At 44.9% G+C, this 21,729-nt stretch overlaps 2 protein-coding genes across 11 annotated transcripts in view; one reads left to right on the top strand and one right to left on the bottom strand.

Moving 5' to 3' along the window:
- The window catches only part of fbxl15 (F-box and leucine-rich repeat protein 15), a 78,149-nt gene that overhangs the window by 10,867 nt on the left and 45,553 nt on the right, over positions 1 to 21,729 (top strand). For all 9 annotated transcript variants that reach the window (XM_088359915.1, XM_088359911.1, XM_088359909.1 and 6 more), the window contains 5 exons: positions 901 to 1,050; positions 8,210 to 8,262; positions 14,205 to 14,390; positions 15,071 to 15,163; positions 15,249 to 15,421. The gene's annotated coding sequence lies outside the window, so the exon portion shown is untranslated. The remainder of the gene's footprint in view (positions 1 to 900; positions 1,051 to 8,209; positions 8,263 to 14,204; positions 14,391 to 15,070; positions 15,164 to 15,248; positions 15,422 to 21,729) is intronic.
- LOC148382650 (paired box protein Pax-2a-like) lies at positions 6,127 to 21,293 on the bottom strand. 2 transcript variants are annotated; one of them, XM_088359932.1, is made up of 9 exons: positions 21,082 to 21,293; positions 20,426 to 20,623; positions 18,669 to 18,748; positions 18,453 to 18,572; positions 14,176 to 14,351; positions 12,077 to 12,191; positions 8,403 to 8,504; positions 7,597 to 7,683; positions 6,127 to 7,505 (listed from the first exon to the last, which is right to left on the bottom strand). In XM_088359932.1, exons 1-9 carry the CDS (start codon positions 21,291 to 21,293, stop codon positions 7,429 to 7,431), a joined length of 1,167 nt encoding a protein of 388 aa, XP_088216058.1. In that variant the 3' UTR covers positions 6,127 to 7,428. The 2 variants fall into 2 exon arrangements, with proteins under 2 accessions (XP_088216058.1, XP_088216057.1); XM_088359931.1 differs by having other exon boundaries at positions 6,127 to 7,486.

Here is a 21,729-nt window from a genome sequence, read left to right as displayed (position 1 = left end):
CAGCTGGAGAGAAAATGGTTTGCTCTCAAACATTTAGTGTCTATAAGCCATCGCGCTCATGATTGGGGAAATGATTGCTACCCCTTTTTACGCCTTTTTTTTTTTCTCCTCTTTTCGTCACGCTCGCATCCGTCGCGCCGAGCAAATTGGTAATAACCGGGTAGATTAACCCCAATACAATGCTGATTAACATTAGCTTGCTCGACTAAATAAATTCTGCAGGGAGTGTAATTGAACTTATCGGGAATATTCAAGCACGACTGTAATCTTGCTCCAATTGGGTGCGCGTTGGCTTGTGTAAACGCAGTCTTGGGAAAAAAAAAAAAAAAAAAAGTGTTAATCAGGCTTTTGTTTTAAGGCACAAACATGGCGACGGAAAATGGAAGACGAACGTCTCCATTCTACAGATTTGTGCAGTTGTCGCTGTTATGGCGCCGTCATTCGGATGTAGACGGTTCGAAACGCCTCGGCGTTTCCTAGCAGCGCTTTTCCTCTTGACATGTAAGCAAACATCTGCAGACATGAATCTGTTCACTGGTCTTGATCAGCAAAGTCTGTTGTCGCACTTCCGCATGGCGTCATGTGGAAGTGAATGACAGGTGTGAAAAAGTCCCTCAACACCGAGGACTTGCGTTTTAATAAAAAATATACATCATTTGCTATATGTTAGCATTTATTCTTTTTTTTAAAGCTTTGTCCACGCCATGTTTCTTTTCTGCCCAAGTCAGCCAAAGTCTTCCTGCGTCAGGTTAATCAGGCGTAATTTAAAATCCAAAATTCCTGACAGGACATTTTCAGACCCGCTATCGGCGGGAATGTTCTGCATGGCTGTTTGGATCAAAGACTGGTTATCTCTTTTATTGAGCTGTTCTAACCTCTGTCCACTCTCATTACGGACAGGAGGCAGTGAATTTCCCGGCCAATCAAGACTAACGGCGGCAGACAGGCGCGGGGCCGCGACGCTTTAACGAGGCGCGATGCAAAGGCACGGAGAACATTGCAAACACGCCGGCGGATCAGCGGCTTACCTTAAGGAAATGATTTGGAAAGGTAAGCTCAACGTTACAACTACAGGACAAAATTATTCTAGTAGTTGCACACCACAATTATTATTTTTCAAGACAGGCAAAAATATTAAAATAGCGAAAAGTATCAGATTTATTTCTGAATACACGTTCTTCTTTGTAAGATATTATAAGGTTACCCATGCGTATTATCGCCATCTACTGGACTTTTGCGGAACGTCATCAGTGGTACAATTATGTGTGGGAATTAAAAAAAAAAAAAAAGGCCCATGTTATGTTTTTGGTTAAAAATGGCCAGAGCGAGGTTGCGAGGTGAATCTTTTTTTTTTTCGTTTTGACGTTGAGGCGCACCAGCTGTGTTTATGGATTCCCGCTGCACCTGCTGGGGTTACTGAGCGAGTGCAGTGAGGGATTAAGCGCAGGGGCGCCAGGGGGTACGAGGGCGGCGGAGGGGGCGCCGGAAGAGGCGGAACACGGAAGGACAGCAGCTCCGAAGGGGCTACAGTTTCAAAGTGTCACTTCGTTGAGATTTTGGGGTTCGTTTTGCCGGAGCGGGCTCCTTCTTGATTACGACGTTGACATTTTACTCGGGAATGAAGCTGATTAATGTCGGCGAGCGTAGAAACGCACCGCTCAGCGCTTCTCGTGATCACCAGAGATGGATTGGGAAAGAAGGCTTTCAAATTGAATGTACCTCTCCCTACTCGGCCCACTAATTGTGCCATTTACCACCACTTGAGTCAGTGACCGCCGCTATTTAGTCAAACTAATGATGATGCACAGTCAGAGTCATCCCCTGATAATTAAACTCGGGCTCCATCTCTTCTTCGGTATTAGCGCTTTTTTTGTTTTTTTTTTATTTGGCCAAATTAACAGTCGAGCGGGAGAACAAATCGAGTCACTTAGTTCCTTTAAATTACTCGTGGCGTTGTTAGCTGGGAAATAACTCCCTCCCCATCTCACTCTTCCGAATTCCATTTCCTGTCACTTGTTATTGATTGCGCAAACTTGACATTCTTGTTTTGAGGGTTCGGGCAGGTGAGGGAGGTAAAATGATCAAATTGATAGTTTTTGTGGCCTCCAATGTTTTTCATTATTTTCTCTATTTCACTACTACTGATAGATGATTCTATTCTACCTGCCCACCCAAAATCAAACCCAAGTGAAGACGTTCCCGCCCGTCCCTGAAAACACGCCGCATTTGTTCCACGGCGCCGTGCCCGTGCCGAGCGGCGGGCCTAAGTGAATGAATAAATAGGCTGATGTTGAATTTTCCCCTCACTTGGCTCTACTGACACAAATAGGATCTACAGTACTTTATAATGCTGTTAGGGAGAGGCGGCTCTCGCTGCTGTCACCTCTCGGAGGACCTGCGAGGCTTTGCTAGTCTAGCCTGAAAGGCTAAGTGACATCAAGCTTCGTTATTATCATCGCATGCCGCATTTGTAAGTGGTTAGCCTGCAAATTGTGATGAAATAGGCTGTAGGCCCGCTTTGGAGCTGGACTTTGTGAAATATTGGGTAGACAAGAATGACGGATCCATTTTTCCTGGTGTGGCAGCGATATGAAATAAACAAAAAACAGGATCACATGTTGACCCGGGGTGCTCACCATCACGAGGTGACCCCTCCCCTTTCGAAACACACATACTCTCGCTCATATAATGAGGAGGAAAATCCCTTGTTGGCGTCAGCGTCAAATTGGGGGAACTCAAGCCTCGTACAAAAGGACCGACAAGCCCCCCCGACCCCTCCTACCGCGGTATTCTGGTCAACTGTTTCTCTGTCACGTCAATTCCTCGGAGGTTTCATATGACAAAACACTCGAAAGTTGCTTTGTCCCTCCTCCTTGTCACGTTACACTCCTTACCTCTCCTCCTCCTTCCTCCTGTTTGCGCTGTCAGCCCATAGCCTGGCACCTGCTCTCATGTTCCTAATTAGTCCCTTTTAATTAATTATGCGCGCCGTCTTATAGCCGGAGACGTCTCTGGATGAACAGCCAGTACATTAGGTACACCTGCAGAATCCAGATGACTCAAATGATTCACTGTGTATTCAGGTGTCCTTAATGTTGTGACCAGTGAGATGCGTTTTTTTTTTTTTTTTTTTTTTTCCCCGTCATGGTGAAGGCACACCTAACGTCACCGTGGCTGCATCCCAGCTGTTGCTGCCGCCTCGGCATCCTCCTGTTACATCGGGATGCACGAGATGCCTAACAAAAGCTTCCATTAAATATTTACCCGACCCCGTCGGCGTATCACAAACGAAGAAAGGTCAACGCGATCGCTCATTGAGACATAAGGACCAAGTGGATTGTTGTCGTTAAAAAAAAAAAAAAGAACGCACTAACTAAACTGAAAGTTTCCGTAATAAGCCCGGCGTAATTGAAGCAACACAAAACCAGTTGAGTTGTTTTGGGAGGCGTCGGCGTGACAACTGATTGCAAGCAAAAATATTTGTCCAGGGCGGGAATAATTACATCTGCTCCCGCTTTGACTTGGGCTTGCTTCCTGGAGGACCTGTTTGCGGAGACTCAATGACAAGAAGTCGAGTTGACGGGCCCAGAGTGAGACAGTTAAATGCCCCCTTGCTGCTCTGGATAATTAATAAATAAAGTACCAGGGGAGTCCTGTCATGGCTTCCTCGATGACAGGGGGCTGTCTCCAGTGCGCTAAAGCATTAAATGACCAATTCCTGTCAGACGAACTTCCACCGCACTCCCCCGACGCGCCGGTTCTCATCGCCGCCTTCGCCCCGTGCACACGCGCCCGTATCGCTTTCTTTCCGACGAGAGGCGCTTCGCCGACGGTTTTCTAGCGACTGATGGCTCTAGTTCATTTCTGCCGAATTAATTGGTCCCTGAATGAATTGCGTTGACAGGGCAATTCATCATGTGTTTGGCCTGACAGTAAGCGGCGGAGGAAGGTGGGGGGGGGTGAGGAAGGAGCAAGTCCGGGGTTACACGGGGAAAAAAATGGGGGTTGATGATTCTGCATCCCACCCTCCCTTCTCTTTCGGTATATTTCCCAGCTGCCCCAGTTTGCCGGGGCCTAACGCCGGGGCTGACAGCTGATTAGAGGGCCGCCTCTGTCTGTTTTGGAGGGACCCCCCCCCCCCACCCCGTTTACGAGCCAGTCAGGTAGTAAGCGCACGACCACCAGCGGCCGACATGTTCGCTAAGTGAGGCCTTAATTGCGTCACGTGGAAAGCAATTTATTTACTGGCAAAATAGTGACGTTAGTCTGCACCTGACCTCTGACCTGTCAATGCAACCAAACATTTGTATTTTTTTTTTTTCCACGCTCACTTAACAGCTCCAATCAGTTTGACTGAACAACTAAATCTGACCTCCATCCACGCAGATTTTAATTGGGCAAGATCTCGCCGTCCATCCACTTCCTTTTAAGTCTTTTCCTTGTCTTATTCTCACGCTAGCATGTCAAGCACTTATCCGGCCAATCAATGCTCACTCATTAGGAACCTCCCCTCAAGTATCCCGCCGACGTCCTCACACCGAGTGGAGAATCACCTCATAATTGGTGCTCAGGCATCATAACAAGCTAGGCTGCCCCGCTGACACGTCCGTACAAACAGGTCTAACACGCCGATTGATGGATAGCGGAGAATCGTATTACATATTGCCACATCCAATTAGATACAGCACATAAAGCAGCACATCCATTCCGCCCTTCCCACCCAACAGCCGCTCGAGGAATATGAAGATGTGAAATGCATTTTCATATTTTCACGCCGTCGTCTGATCGTGTCACAGGCGAAAAAAAAAAAAAGGATAACATCCTGAGGATTTATTGTGCATTTGACACGCCACTAACCAAATTAGCATTTGGCCGTCGCAGCATATTCAAAGCGTGCTCGAGCACACGCGGCGTGTGCAGTCAGCAGTTAGAAAGGTCAACAGTAGTCCTGACGTAAACCTACACGAGTCGAGAAGACGGCACCGAAACTTCGGCCTGTGTCGCTCGTGTCACATTTACATCTGAGAAACAAAATATATCTTCTATATAATAATGAACAGCTAGTTTACTATATACTATCTTTACGTGGATAATTTCGTTGAATCTGTCTAAAATCAAATCAAATAATAATCTTAGCCCATCAACCAAAATGCTAACACTGCTATCGTGAGACCATACGAGTTTCCGAAAGTATGCCGGCCTGATAACCGCTCACTAAGGCGTAGGTGGGAATTCACGATGGGTCGCTTAGCACGACGGCGTACAGTATGTGTGCTTTTGAGGGCTCGAAAATGGACTCTGACTGTACACTTAGTTTCCAATAGCCCGCTAAACGTCCCATTAGAGGCCCCGAGGTGCTGTCACATGTACGCGGCGCTTTTTATCGCACGCCCAAATCCTCCGCCAATTGCACACGGCTAATCGAGACGGTGTCCGCCGGCTGTAAATCAATAACGACGTAACTAAGTCGTACCAGGCGGAGGGATTAGGGCGAGAAGAAACGAGTGAAAATCAGCTTCCAGAGAAGGGGGGGGGGGGGGGGGGGGTAGGGGGGTGAGGAGGGATTTCACGCATAAATCTAGCGGCTGCAACTTAAGCGCAAATTGAATTCTGAGGCGACGGGAGAGCGAAAAAAAATTAATTCAACTTTACAAAGCGGTGAGCGAGAATGTGTGAGAGAGAGAGAGAGAGGGGTTAAACACTTTATGCGCTGCTCGCTGATCCGAATCGGAGAAAACATTCCGTGGCTCCCGCCTCTGAAGCACGTGATCGCCGTTATACCTGAGAAGTCGCTCTCATTTGGCTCTAAACAGGCTCGTTAGTCGGGGACAGTTTTGCAAATACATTTAAAATACTCAAAAAGAGGAGGAAATGAATCGTAATGTCTGTATTTTTGCTTTCTAATTTAATGTTGGGTAACCTACGGCACGTGGGCGGGACATGAACCCTCCAAGCGTTTGATGCGGCCTGACATGACATTCCCAAATTATCTAATAATAATAAAAAAAAAAAGACCTCAGACCTTCAAATATTACATCCATAAATACAACATTTCCAGAATTTAGAATCAATGGTAGGCTGGTATTTTTTTTCTTTAATCAAAAGAAATAAATAAATGATTCCATGTTTTGGTAAAAGATTTCAGACACTTTTTTTATTATTATTATACAAGTGTGACCAGAATGAAAGAAATAATACCAATGAACATGAAAGACAGTTCTTAATGTATTTACATGAAGTGTTTTGTCACACACACACACACACACGCTCACGCGCTGACACACACACACATGAACATTAAATAAACTCCACCCACTGTACCTTAAACAGCTTCATATGCATATGATGACCATCTGCACTGCATAGAATTTATACATCTCGACTTCCTCATGAAGCGTGTGGCTTGTCCCTAATAATATTAATAATAATAACCACGAAAACAAGAATAATAACACTAATCTCAACAATAGGCTGCCTGTAAATAAACAACAAAAAATCTTTGGCAAATGTAAACTACATTCAGTCAAAAAAAAAATGGCTGAAACATGATGACGCTGAAGCTTTTTTTTAATTATTATTTGAATTTTTTTTAAGGCATTCACTTGTTTTTTGACGCCACGGCCATCAATCAGCACTGACGTTTGAATAATTCATTTCAAATTTATTTATTATTCTTTTATACTCGACAATGGGCGATGGCTGTTGCCAAAGACTTCGTTTAAACCATTTCGCAGTAGTGCATGTCGTCGAGACGCGTCGTTTTAAGTGCCTAACGGAAAGCACGTATGCATAAAGGATTCCTGCATATAGAACAACGCTCCAGTGTTGCAAACATCTGAACATAGTGCAAAATCAACAACAAAAGTAAAAAAAAGGACATCAAATGTTGCTTTTCAAATCCTGACACAGCAGATTAGTCCTTTAAATGATTGGAAAACAAAAGAAAAATAAAAAAAATATTAAGAAAAGCTCCACTTGCTTCATAGCGACGCACTGCACTTTTTTTTTTCTTTTTTTTTTTTTTTCCTCAACATGTTGATTGTGTATCACAGAGTCCTAATCTTCTCACGGCATTCTGCCATGCTGGACGATGGATGAAAATGCAGCCGGCTCATCTCGTAGCGGTCCCGTTTCTGCGTGTATTTTAGGAGAATTAGGAAAATAAAAGGCCGCTGCTACATTTTTAAGCCTCATACAGTCCCTGCTGAGAGCTGCCAAGCAAAGGAATGTACAGTATTGATCCATAATGGCTGTTTTTTTTTTTCCCCCTCTCAATTTTCCGCAACCATCTTCTGTTCATCGAGGTGAAGACATCTTGAAGAACCCCCAACAACCCCCCCCAAATGGCCTCATCGCGTGAGCTCTCGATGTCCTCAAATATGGAGGCTGAGGCGGCGGTCCTGCAGGTTGATTTGGTTTCCATGGTAACTAGTGGCGGTCATAGGCAGCGGCAGCAGCGGGCGCGACGGAGCCTCTCGACGCGGCACTATAATAATAAGGGGAACCTGAAAGTTAACAGAAAGGTTTATAATGACCTGAAAAATATTATGGAGAAAAAGACAGCAAGCTAGTTAGCATGCTAAACTAGCCACTTACTTAGTAACGCCGGATTGCTGAATCGCCAAGCTTCGTTGTAGGTGGTGTACTGTGGATGACTGTAGGGGTTCCCCGAAAACTCACTCCCTGCAAAACAAGAAAACAAATCATTAGCATTTCAAAACACCTTTTTTTCGGAGCCCCGGCCGCCATTTCTCGAGGAGGTAAGGGAGAGGAAAAAAATGATAGTCATCGACGTGTGACCGTTCAGGCACGTAATTTATTTCTTTTTCATTTGGCTTAAGTTATGCAACAGTGAACAATACAGGAGGTGACACTGAGGCCTCCTTTCCGCGTCCCATTTACGGATATCTACCCATTCTTCTTCCCTGCTTTTTAATTCCGAGCCACTCTACTAATAAATGGCCAGGGTTATTAATAAACTGTTTCATGCATACATTTTCGATCCAACGCCGTAAATCTTACTATAGCTTTTCGCCACAAAATTTCACTGGGGAAGAGGGAAGTGTCGGCGAGCACGGCAGCGACCGTTTCGACACCTTTGCTTCCTTTACGAGACAATAAAGGCCGTAATTTATATGAAGCCGGTGAGGAACGGCTTTGCTTTAACAGTGTTTGGCGCCCGACACTAAATCTCATTTCTTGTGTGCAGGGTGAACGGTCTGGAACGGCGCACGACAACTGGAGCGAGGCCAGAAAGTCGAGGTACGTTTGTCTTGGGGAATTGGCGAAATTTGATTCCGATTTTGCTACTTCCTGGGTGACAATTCAGCTTTGTTTGTATCTTGACAGAATGCCTTCAAAAAAAAAAAGAGTATAAAAGTCGTTTTGCAATTGGCGCTTACCAGGAACCATTCCAGCCAGCGTGGAAGTCGGGTAGCTGCCCTGGCCTGTGGGGGGGACGTGAGGGGGGTACCCGGGTAATGTCGTGTTGGCCATGTCTCGACCTGAGCAGACAAAAAAACAAAAGAGACACAAAAGAACTTGTTAATACTTTGGAAAATAGCAATCAAGTACTGTAAACGTTTCATACGTGTGAGCACATTGCTGAATCAGCGCTGTTGCCTTTCGGAGGGCATTGAACAGGCGGGCCCCCTCTGCGGAGCGCCACCAGCGCGTCGGCACATATTCAGCTCCGTAATTGAGAGTGACGGTTCGGGTCGTCCAAGCTGGCCCGTGGGGATGTTTTTTGGAGCGCAGCACGTAACCTCAGTCTGCACAGGCGCCATTGTGGACCCATGGCCCCGCTATATTGTGGTGACGAGGGCTCAAAAAGGGGGAACGAGAAAAAAAAAAAAAACGACTCGCCCCATGGAACTTTAATGAGGACTCGATGCCAGAAAAAAAAAGCCTCGTCTGTCTATGAAGCGTTGGAATCGACGTGGAGAACATTTGAAATGCGTTCTTCATGTATTGATTGATTTGGATTCCATTGAGATCATTTTGTAAAAAAAAAAATCAGTATGTTTAATGAAGAAATGACTAAATGTAATCATAAGCAAATTTTTTTTTTTTTATATATAAAAAAACACCAGCCTGGCACAAAACAGGCGATTTTCGGCCTACAAAAAGAATGTTTGCCACAAGCCAGTGCACTCAAGTCAAAGGGAGCCGTGGGAGTGCTGAGGCGTGGGTGGAGTGTTTTGCTTCGCTAGCGGCGAGGCCTATTGTGTGTTTTCGAGACACGCCGGTAACAATTGTCACAAGTGATCCGACCGTGTCTTCGTACGACGGCAGCAGATGTACACACAGCAAATACTTTGATTTAAATGCCACACATTTACGAGTAAAACTGCAACTGAGAGTACGTCAGACATGAGTAGCCGATGCCAGATCAATGCTAACTGTGCTACCGATCCAAAGTTTGATCAGGACGTCAATCCTGTCCTTCTTGGTTAGACCTTCATTAGGAACTTTAATTGCTGTTCAATCCTTTAAAAAAGTTTTTGTCGTCGATTACCTCCACCAAGGAGGTTTTATAACGAGTTCCGTCACCGCGGTATTTGAACGGTGCCAAAATTGCCCCAACCTTCCCACACGAAACCACTTTCCATACTGGATGATTGATTTTTACACTTCAGCTTTGGCAAAGACGAAAACAATCCCGGAAAGTTTTGAGTATGACAAAAACAAGCGTAGCAGCAAAACTTCATCTTCATTTGGCAGCGGCGCGAGGCCATTAGCGACTGCCTCTTTAGCTCGATGCAGTCTAGCATGACAGGGACACCTTCATGTTCGCCGCAACCACCGCAAATCTTTGACCTCCATCTTTGAGGCGTTCACAAGCCAAAAAAAAAGAATCTGTGTGTTTCCCAGCATCCTAATTAATTACAAGGGAGTAAAGAATGTTTGGTGAGCCAAATTGCTTTAAATCCCCAAACACCGGCTGAAAGTCGCTCATTATCAAACGTGCGCTCAAAGGTTAGTTTGCTTTCGTGATCGGAGACTCATCAGTCAAACAACGTGCACAGCAAAGCAACAAGTGGGGCTGTCATTTTAATCTTTCACCTTCAAAAAAATCAGCTTTATTTTTATGAGCTTAGTTGATTAAATAATTGTGACTAATTTTATTTGCAGGTTTTTTTTATCTTGAAAACATTTTATAAGCTTTTGTTTCATGTAAAATTGGCTAAATTTGCAATATTGCATATTTCATTGAAAAATTGCAACCTTGAACATTCTTTTTAAAAAAAAATATTTTAAATGTTATGATATAAAATAAATCATCTAGAATGTTGTTTTCCTGTAAAGAAAAATATGTTTTCTATTATAGCATCTTTTTTCTTTACTCTTGTACTATTACCCTAAATAGAAAAATAATTTCTCACTAATAATAACTTTTTTGTACGGTCCTTTTGTCGTGTTTTCCCTTGACAAACGTTTGCATAAAACAATTGTGCTTCATTTCAAGGCCCTTTGAGGCCTCCATTAGCAGGCCCAGCAGGGAAACCCAAACTCTCACTTCCTCAGTATGCATAGCAGACAAGTGCCCAACTCCCATAAATTGTCAAGAAAGAAAAAAAACCTCAGCTCAGGAACCCTCCATAGAACGAGTGGACAATCGGCCTTATCGAAACCATCTCGCCATTGACGAGTTGAAAATACACACACACAAAAAAGTTCTTCGCCAATTTGAATTTTAAGCAGAAAACGGCGGGGCTCGCCTCGGATGGGATTCATCAAATCAAATGACTTCCCATACCAACAATAGAAATTACCTGACAATATGCAATTATCCTAGTCACATATTCATGGGAGGAACTATTTAGCAGGTAATGTGGAGGAAAAGGAGAGAGAAGACCTCGCCTCTGAATTTCGATGCTTCGCACAATGCCCTTAAATCCTTTCTTAGTGGAGCCTGCTGCTTTCAAGTGCCTAATAGGATAAGCAGAGGGCACAAAAGATTTCTATCGGCGCCGTCACAATCCCGATCTCTGGCCGTGACTTCATGAATCAAGTCTAATAGATTATGCAAATTCCCCGGGCAGAAAATCAGCTCAATCAATGACTTTTAGTTGAGGAAAAACATACTAAGGACGGATGTGAAATCTAAAGTTTGCTCCTCTTGTTAACGCACAATTAATTTGAAATTGGATCCCGGCCTAAATATTATGCACCATTTAGTTATTTATTTTTCGGGGGCTTCAAATTGTCCTGCTAGGCATTTGTATCTCTTGTGAGTAGCGCGAAGCCACTGGAGACATTCTTAATATTTGGCACAACAGAAGCTTCATGACTTTGACCTCTAAATATTCACTTTGCTGCCAATAATCAGTGAAGAACGTTTTCGTTTGGTGAGAATTTGGAAATTTCCAGGAAATTCATTAAATGTGAATTATGTTTATTGACCGGTGACAAAAATGGGCAGTTAATCGAATGTATTAATTAAAGAATAACCCTTCAACTTTCTCCTCAATGGGTAATATTTGGAATTCTCCCATAATTAGATCTCATTGTGCCGTGCTGACCAGCAAAAGAGTCGTGGTAAACTCGGAGTAACCTCAACAATCGTCTCAGTAATGGCAACAAGCGACAAGAAAACAATATTTCAATTAGCCGGGCGATCATTAACTGTGACAAGGAGAGAGGTAGGCTGTGGGGAGGGGGGGGGGGGGTGTCGTTTGTAGGGTGACACAGGGAGGGTGAAGTAAATGATCACGGTGTTAGAGTGAGGCGGCGCAGGTGCCAGAGCGTATTTACCGAGGCGCATTACTCGTGTTCCAAGACGCACAAACTGCCCCCACCCCCGATTCCACCGACCCCCCCCCTCCCCGCCTCCAGGTGACAAAGTGAACAAATCACAGAGGCAGCCAACCAGCGGTCGCTCGCCGCACTGATGAATCTGATCCAGTGACACCCAAAGGACCTTGTCACCGTGCCCCAATTCCCGAGCCGCTTGCTCAGCAAAAACACACTTCTAAAGCTCCGAAGGAGACCACGTTAAAAAAGCCTTCACACGTTGACTCGTTGGTTTTACTTTTTAATGTTGACACATTCAGCTCCAGGGGCTGGATCTTACCTACAGGGTAGCTTTGCGACACGCTGGGGCCCAGCTCCGGGTTGGCGTTGGACGACAAACTGGGCTTGACTTCGTCCAGGCTGGAATTGAGGCTCGGCAGCGAGTACTCATTAGCCTGAGGGAGCGGACAACGGAGGCGTTACGCAAGCAGACAATACCTTGATACATTTGTAAGAGAGCATTGTGCCAGTCCGGGCCGCGATGGAAGCATATCATGAATGTATTTGGGGAAGTGGGCTTTCGCCGGATTTGCATGGGAAGCCCGGGCGTCAGCTGGCCTTTTGTGCCGGCCTGTCTTGGTCTTGAGCGGATGCGCTTTGTTGCACGCCACCCCCCCCCCCCCCCCCCCCCCCCCCCCGCCACCACCTTTAAATTTGGACCGCCCTCCCTAACACCGACTTACACGTTTTTGTTACATTTTTAAGTCACACTTTGAGGTTTAACTAAAGAGTGTGTATGCTGGGTCTTATGGAGATTTTAATACCAGCAATTAATGCAAAGGGTTAAAGGTGACGAAAAAATTTTTTTACATTTAAATGTTCTGTGCACCCCACAGACGATGAACAGCATGAGGAAAAAAAGTTTGACCGTATTCGAACTCCACTGAAAATTTTCTGTAAACAAAAACATTTTTTGTCACATTCTATTTTTTAGATCAAATTTGGTTGTTTTAAAAAATAAAAATCTGTCCAGTAATTAAAAGATATCTTAGATGTTAAATCATTACAAAAAAATACACTTTTGGGGGTGCGACTCCAGCAGCTGTTAGCATGTTGTTTTTTTCCCCCTCCTTAATGAGATGAGACTTCCGGATTGTTTGTCCGAGGCCCGGTGTGAGTTCAGGGACCGTGGGCTGGGCCTCTGTGGGCCCATGAGGTAAGGGGGGGTGGAGTGGGGTCTCCGCCTATGACCCCACTCTTGTCTGCTTCTATCGCCGATAAACTCTAATTGTCTGCTACAACTGTTGGCTGGCACCGGGTCGGATGTTTGCCTCTATTGGGCAGACGTTTTCTCATGCAGATGGGAGGCCGCGGCGTGAAAGGGATGACCACATGGCAGGCAGAAGTGTGGGAGGGCTCCGTCCATTGAGAGCCGCGTCGCCAGAATGGCTTTTTAATGCGTCGCTACAGCGCCCAGACACTTGGCTAATAGGGCCGCATTTTGCACAGGGGGAAAAAAAGTGAGAGGCCCCCATGAAAGGCAAAGGGCTCTTGATTAATATCGCATTAAATTAAAACTGATTTTTCTGGACCGTTCCTTTTTTAAGTCAAACCGCCCCCCCCTCCCCTTCCACTCTTCATGCCGAGCCTTTTAATACTCTCCCCGACGCTCTTTGTGATTGCAAGTCATTTCCAATTGGTTTTGGTATTGATCTTCCAGTAGAAATCAGTTTTGTAATTAGCTGCAAATTAGGCCCTCTTCTGGAGGTGAGGCCTGTCCCACTGATTTATCACCTGCCTAATTTGCCCCGATTGGAGAGAAATTAAAATGAACTCAATTAGGCCACAGCTTTTTTTTTTTTTTTTTTGCGCTTTTTATAGCGCCGACGTTGTATGCAGGGAGAAATTAATAGTCTCTTGTTGTTTAATCGTACAATGAATGTAAATAACGCTTATCCGTTGTAATAAAGTCACAGTTTCTTTTTAAGCGGCGTCGGGGCCCTGCTGCCATTCCTCATTTTAGAAGGATGGAGGCCTTTTGTCTCTGATTGGTTGTTTGTCCTCTAGCGTGGTGGTTTCTTCGCCTTATTATTATTTTCAGTATTTTATTGTGGAGTAATAATGACTGTAATAAATCTGACCCCAATATAGTACTTTAACTGTAAATTAAATCTATAGTTACGTGAAAAACATGACACACGTAGCTGACAAATTAATACAAGAGAGAGGCTTTGATTAATTTCATGTTGACGTAGTTATTATTATGATTAGTATTGTCAATTGTAAGCCATTTATGTAATGTGTTTTTCATTGAAAAATCAATAACGCGTGGGAGTTTTCCTCCTATCACTTCCTCGTAGTGGCCATCTTTAATTAACCTGGACTGCCAATATATTTTTTTGTGTTTAAATAAAAAAGGAAACTAACAGTTCCACTAACCTGTTCCGGTTTGACGTGCTCCGATGTAGGGAAGACGTCCGGGTACGAGGGGCGTTCAAAGACCCGATCCAGGGCTTCCAGCTGCTGCTGGGTGAAGGCGTCGGCCCTCAGGTGTTTCCGTAAACTCTCCACACTACCCTGAGAATCACTGTTTGGACCAGAACCATCTGAACCATCTACAAGGAGAAAGAGCCACAGTCGACACGCTGGCCCCGGTAAGGAAATGGACCCACCCGCCATGTTTGGTATGCGCTGCTGTTTTGGTTAGCAAGAAAAAATAGATCCAATGCCATCTATGAATAGGCATTGATTGCCAATTTGTCGGCTGTGTGAGGAAAGGAAGTAAAAAGAGGTTCACTTTCCACCGCAATATTCCTGCTCCCTGCTAAGCAGAAAGCATGAACTCCTTTACAAATCCGTCGCTCTAAATTTGCCGTAGATTATGTTCTCCCCCGCGGCGACAGCGCCGTGATGTATGATATGCAAGCGCTCTATTGATTGTCTGATCTGCTGGCAAGAGGGAGCTGAAATGGACTCCAAATGAACATCCTGCCTCAACTCATTGCACCTATAATACTCGACTTAATCCCACCTTTTTGCCCCCCCCCTACGGAATTCACTTGATCAATCATGTCAGCACGCTATTACCATTCAGGAGGGGTTATTACGGATTTTTTTTTTACGCCGACCGGAGGATGAACCCGTTGGGAGGGAAAGACAACCTCTTGAAGGTGTTTTTTAAAAATATATTATTCACCAAGAGCGACCTAGTTAGTCAGATCATTCTTAACTCGTTACAGAATACTTTTTACTTCAGGTCTCCAGTTTCAAATCATTAGTTCATTGGGTTCCAACGCCTTGCCAGATCAATAACCTCCCTCGTGTTTGTCGTTAGCCACCGCCGACTTCCCACGCTCGTCAAATTGATGGCGTCTTCCCTCCCACGGTCTTGATTCTCAACCGGCGAATCCACCGCGCTGTTGCCAAGGTAAATAATTCTTATCGTTTTCCATTTTTAAAATCGTGTTCATGTTTTCCTGACTTTTAACGATCACTTATTGTCCGGCGGTAAGGTCCCGAGGCGTGTTTATCGATCACGGCGGCAGTAGAGTCTATTCAAGTTGACGTCCGTCCATATTAACGTGGGAGCCGCCTCCTCCGCCAGATCATGTGACCCCGCGGGGAGCAGACGCCTCGCTGCGGGTACGCCACTTGACAGTCACGACCCCCAGCAGGAGACTCGGAGGTGAGTGGTCCTTTCCCCTCCCAAAAATACCGAGAGAGTAGCATCTTTCCTCACATTGTAGAGTAAAAGTGTTTACACAGTGACATAAGAGGCACCACCTTAAGGTCGCGACCCCTTACCCAAATGAATGGTTGGAGTCTTACAGTCGACTTCCTTGTTTAAATAACGTGTCAGCACGCATATGCTCACCTACCCCCGATGTATTGTTGTCTTTTCCCCCGAAAGGAAAATCCAATCAAAACTCATTTAAATCAAATTAGTGGAACTTTAGGGCGGGGGGTGTATTTTCCCCATTGTAATTGAATCCTTTGATGTAAACATGAATGAAATTGATCGTTGTTGTTATGAATGGATTAGACAAGAATTAATCGTTAGGAACAGCATTTTTCATGAGCCAAGATTTATACGCTAATTAAGTGCAAAAAATGCAGAGGCAACAGGGTAAGTTTGCATTTTTTACAATACTTGACCAAAAACTTGACTCTATTTTGACCTAGTTTTTTTTATTTGGTCTAAAATTCCAAGTTAAACCCCTAAATATAGTTTCAAATGTGCTAAAATATACATCATGTATTAAACTGGATATGGTAAAGAACTTGAATGCAACAAACATGAATCAAAATGCCCCGCTTGATAGTTTTTACTTTCGGGCCCCGAGCCACAGTTTGGGTAACCCGAAGCTAAATGAATTGTTTTAGTTTGCAATTTGATTTGTGATACTTCCATAAGGCTTCAGCAAGACAATAGTTTGCAACAGCGGCCCTCTCCATCGCTCATCCTCCACACGACACCTCATGACGCTCCCAGATGAGGAATAATGAATATGGCTGCCTCCCCAACGAGGAATCCCATCCATCCATTCTCGCCGCCACTCGCCGGGCCGACTTATTGAAATATGGGATGATTGCCTCGTTAAACGAATTGCCCCGTTTCGCCCATAAATCACAAATTTAAAAAGACAACGCGAGCGACAATCGCGCACTTTGTTGGCCCGGAAGTTACTTTGCGGGGTTTAGCGGTGGTGCAACCTCGGAGCTCAGTAGGTGGCGAGTGTGCACGGATGTTAATAGCTTTTCTCCACAGCGGCGCGCAATTCTAATATATGTCACTTTTGCGGTCAGCCAAGGCGCCATCTTCAGAGCTCCCTCCAACAATGGCTGCCAAGTGTAACATGCTACTTTTAATTTGCCGCAGCACAGCGGCCGCCGATAATGGCTCTTATGACACCTGTGTCCCCGAAGCTGCTCTGGCCCGGCCCCAGTGTACATAAACGCGTGTCACAGCGCATTATCTCGACATGGCCGCCGTAATTTGGGACCTTTCTTTTTTAAGGGCACTGCTGACTGGGAAACTTACTTGGCAGAGCGCCACCGGTGCAAATACTCCGCCGCTCTGTTTTGGAACTAACCCCGCCCCCTCCTTTGCCGCCCCCAGAGTTGATAATGACTATTTCGCCATAATCATCACGCGGCTTACCGAGTTAAATGAGGCCTCGCTGCGAGGAAATGCGGTCGGGGCATTTACCGACTGTGGACTACAGCCTAGCGAGCGGTGCGCAATATTGTAGCTAGTGCAAATGAGGCCGCGCAGAGACATTAGCTGACACGGCGTGGTGAGCAACCAGCAGCATTTGATGACAATTTCAAAACAACATTCAAACAGCGCTATTTGATTGTGACTGATCAAAAAATCACAGAGGTGTGACCCAAAAATCTTTGGGTTTTGGAAAAAAGCTATATTTTTACCATACCGGTACCCCCGGACTTAGTGGTTCCGGGTAAGTCCAATATGTAAACCAGTTCATCTCTTCCTCCGTGTGCCCTTTAAGGTCCTTCTGCCCTTCAGTAGCAATCTACATAAAAATATGCACCTTCCATCACTAGCCACATTACGCTTAATACGAAGGGGGGTCCTAGCACGGCTCCAAATGAACTCTGGAAAACACCAGACGTTCACATTATGCCCTCGCCACCGCACCTCTTCCCTTGATTATGTCATTTGCCGTGCCCACGTCATGCTGGCTTTTATATCTCTGCCAGGAAATCTACCTCTGACAGGTCATTAGTCATCCCCTGCCTCAACACACACAAAACAGCATCACCCCCCCCCCCCCCTCGATATCCCACAAACGCCGTAACAAAGACGACACTATGTCAACGACAGCCGCGCTCTGATTAGCTCCCGTTCTGGAGAGAACATTCCGAAACACCACCTCGCGACGCCATCTCATCATGCATGAGCAAAGCCGATTGCTTACGCCACCAATAATCTATTAAAAGCCTCGAGCCTTCTTGCAGCCTTTGAAGGCACTTTTGTTTCAGGAGAGGAAGAAGGGAGGGGGGGGGAAAAAAACAGAGCTATAGCGGCTTTCTTGACTGACCCGGGTGGTCGGCTACATCATCTTGACATGTAATTATCTAAAGCCCTTTAATCACTTCCATAAAGATTAATTGCAGGAGACAACAGTGGAGGTCGTGCCTTCAAATCAAAAAGACTCCTCAGCAGATTGACACAGCAGTGTAGCCGAGTTCAGGTGTTTTATTAAGGGTCATCGCCTGGAACGGGGGGCGGCGCCGCCTTTTAGAGCCCGACTTGCAACTTCAGCACAGCTCGGAAAGAATAATGCTCACTCTTTTTTTTTTTTTGTCTTTTTGGAGACATGAACCAATTCTAGAAATCCATTGATGTCCCTCAAATCTAATGTAGGTATCCTTATTGAACTCTCGAGGTCACTGGATGGCAACCTGGAAAATTGAATTGTCTACTCCTGGAATCTTTGTGGTTTCTTTCAGTCCGAAAGTCATAATCTTCATAAACCCTGCAGGGACAACTACTTGACTGGGCTGCTTTTGGGCCAATGGATCAGAACTACCTTGCAGGGATTCCGCCTGGACTGAATGACATTTTAGCACCGATGGCTCAAGACCAAGATGGAAAAGTCAACTTGCAGAACCATTGAAGATGCCAGACATCTCGCTTTAGGCTTACAGTAGCAGATACCAGTGTAGCTTGAAGGCAAGGCATATCTTACCTTCATCTCTTTTCCTCTTTTCACCGTTGGATCGCGGAATACCCAGAATGCCGTTAATGGAGTAGGACCCCGCAGGGTCGTTGGAGGCGCTGGTTACTGGCGGAGACACTGTGTTTGGCACTGAACGAGAAGAGGAAAACACTCATCAAGACCTGCTGTGAGTCTATTTCAAGCTCCCGCTGATAATGGCGGCGGTTGTGACGACGCTGCGCCCACCTATGGTATGGCCTGGCGTCGACAGGGACGTCCCATCGGGCGACGGATGGAAGGGCTGCTGTACTTTTGTTCGGATGATCCTGGAAAATAAAGTCCAAGCTCAACCCCCAGACCTCTGCAAGACCAGCCCCCCCCTTCCCCTTCCATCCAAGAATGCCGATGCGGATGAGGCCGCATCGATCGGAAAAGTCCGGGATTAGGCCACCCGGGCAAAGAGATGCAAATGGAGAGCTATAAATTACATGTGACAGGAAAGCAATAGTTCCTTATTGCCCCCCCCCCCCCCCCCCCCCTCCCCTTCTTCTGCGCTCCCTCGCGTTAGATTTGTTCCGTCTGAGCGGCAGCCCCGGGGAGAAGGTGGCCTGTCACCATCATTTGTAAACTCTCGGACTACTTATCAGTTCTTTTCTCGGTTTTAAAGCAAAATTTTGCCGCACTTCGTTCGATGTCAGTCTTTGCAAAAGTTTTAGGGGATTGAATTAAGTACTCCAACAAAGAAATAAGTATGCTTACAAAAAAAAAAAGATGAAATTAGGCAGAATAGACGCAGGCGATTACATCATTAGGCTAACGTTGTTATATTATATTATATTTACCTGGAGATAACTCAAAGAATCATTTAATTGGAATTTTAAAATAAGACTAAATAGTCTTTTTTTTTAAATGGCATTAATACATACAATCATTTTGGAGTTATCACACACGCACGTGTCTCGGTCGCCTTTTTAAGTGAGCACGGAGCATGAAATGAATTTTCTTCAGCCCTTTCTTATTTAAAAGACGTGAGAGAGTGTGTGTGTGTGTGTGGGTGTGTGTGTCCACGCTCTCGCCCATCAGCTCATTAAAATGTAATGCCTCTATGGAACAGTGCGTCTTAAGCAAAGTTCATCACTAGATGTGTGTGTGTGGGGGGGCGTGTGTGTGTGTGTCAGGGAAATACACGAGTTTGTGAGAAATGTACAGATTATTATTTATTTACATATGGATAATTGTATTTTGCTCTTAGGCCTTCACACATCAGCATCTGCCCTTTTTATGTTGCCCATATTTTGACCCTCTCCTCTTGCCGCCAAAATATTAGCAACCCCTCTACGATTCACAACAATGTACACAGGCAGCATTGAAGCGTCATCTAATTTTATGGAAAATATTACAAACGTCTCTCAATGGTACACATCTTAAATTGATTGTAGCTTGTACAAAATGATGCCTCGAATGCACCGCCACAAAAAAAGCGACTACGTTATTTTATTTTATGACATTCATTTCAAGCTCCCCTCGACCCCCCCACCCCCCCTTCCCCTAAAGCCCCCTCCCACCTTCTTTTTAAATCTTACAGACAGGTCTGCAGTGCTAGCCCCGCCCCCTCCCGCCACCACACGCATGCTCAGAAAGACAATTGGCCTGCTTTATGGCGCCAAAAGGCATGTGGTCACCCTTGTATTGATCTCTGATTGCCTCGGGAGCACCAGCACCGAGTGGGCGCGTGCAGCCACTTCATTAGGTACCTCTGAACGAGCTATTTGCAGCCTTGCCCCCTCCCTCCCCCCGCCCCGCCTCCTCTGCTTCATGGCAGAGATGTGTTCCTAATATTTTTTTTTTTTTTAAGCAAAAATATTAACAACTAGCATTGTAATTTTCAACACGGTCATATTAAATGTAAAACGACAAATGTATTGTTAATGATAACAGCTCTAATTGTTTTACATGCAAAATTGTTTTTATAATATAAGAATATATTGCATGAGTACTCTCACCGGTTAATGGAGGAGACACTGGGCACGGTGTCGTTGTCGCAGATGCCTTCAGCCAGCAGCCTGTCACGAATCTCCCAGGCAAACATGGTGGGGTTCTGCCTCTTGTAGTCCGCAATCTTGTCCACCACCTTTGGCGTAGCCACTTTGGGCTTGGAGCCCCCGATCACGCCCGGTTTGATGCTACCAGTCTCGTAGTACCTGTGCCATAATAATAAAATAATATATTTTTTTTATTTCGGAGAAGGTGGCAATTTATCGCGTTTTATGTTTGTTAGCCGAACAAAAAGATTTTCATTTTCACAAAACGGAATGATTATTTTTTTTGTACGAAATATGTTCAGACCTTTTAAAATTAATAGCAGTCAAAGTGCATGAATCTTGAGCACTGCAGTTTCATGCAAAAACATAAAATACATTTAAATAATACAAGCACATTTATTTTATTAAAAAAAAAATCTTATTTCCCCAAAATGGTAGAAGAGGGAGTCACAGTTCAAAATAATGATTAAACACATTTATTCATCTCGAGAAATTACAATAGCAAACCATTTTTTTTTTATTAAATAGCGTAAAATAGTGCATTATATTTTTTTGGGGTGCAACCCATCAGCACTAAAAATCCACCCTTAAGCAAAAATAATGAATTTTGCTCGTACCTGCCGAGGATCTTGCTGACGCAGCCGTGGCTGACGCGCAGCTGCCGAGAGATGTCGCACGGTCGAACCCCCTGGTGGGCCAGCTCCACGATGCGCTGGCGCACCACGTCCGGGAGGGGCCTTCCGTTGACGAACACCCCGCCGAGCTGGTTCACACCCCCGTGCCCTACGTGGGAGACAACAGCAGCACACACACACCGGCAGCCTAACATTACATAAAGCCGTAAATGAGGACAAAATTACACACGATGAGATTCACTCGTGCAATTTCATACTTGAAACTCTCGGGGAAAAAATTTAGATACCATTCGAAATCAGCAGTAAGCCAAGCAGTGTGTTTTGAATAACTAATTAAATTAATTCACATGAACACCAAAAAGGCCAGTGTCCTAAAATAGTACCAGAAAAAAAAGAAATAGACAAAATAGTCTGCCAAGGCCTATCTCACTCTCTTCATATAAATTAAATGGATGAAAAATACTTTTTTCTCCCTCTCTTTTATTTATTTTTGATTCAAAAAAATAAAAACAACTTTCCTCCGGTCAGCACACAACATCTTCCCTGCTCGTATTAGGTTCCCTTTCACAGCTTAATGTTAAATAATTGATCAAGCTTTAATAACTCACATTACACTGCATATATTATTTT

Source organism: Syngnathus floridae, chromosome 18 (genome assembly GCF_059516105.1).
Source record: "Syngnathus floridae isolate MCC-2025c chromosome 18, RoL_Sflo_1.0, whole genome shotgun sequence".
NCBI lineage: Eukaryota > Metazoa > Chordata > Actinopteri > Syngnathiformes > Syngnathidae > Syngnathus > Syngnathus floridae.
The sequence above is the reverse complement of the archived record's forward strand: the minus strand, read 5'-3'. Positions and strand labels throughout refer to the sequence as shown.

Excerpts from the sequence above, each read along its gene's own strand:
- LOC148382650 (XM_088359931.1), bottom strand. The coding sequence starts at position 21,293 with ATGTTAGGCTGCCGGTGTGTGTGTGCTGCTGTTGTCTCCCACGTAGGG. Across the intron at positions 18,749-20,425 it reads AGTGTCTCCTCCATTAACCG|GATCATCCGAACAAAAGTAC; the intron begins GTGAGAGTACTC and ends TTTATTTTCCAG. Across the intron at positions 14,352-18,452 it reads AAAGAGGAAAAGAGATGAAG|ATGGTTCAGATGGTTCTGGT; the intron begins GTAAGATATGCC and ends TTCTCCTTGTAG.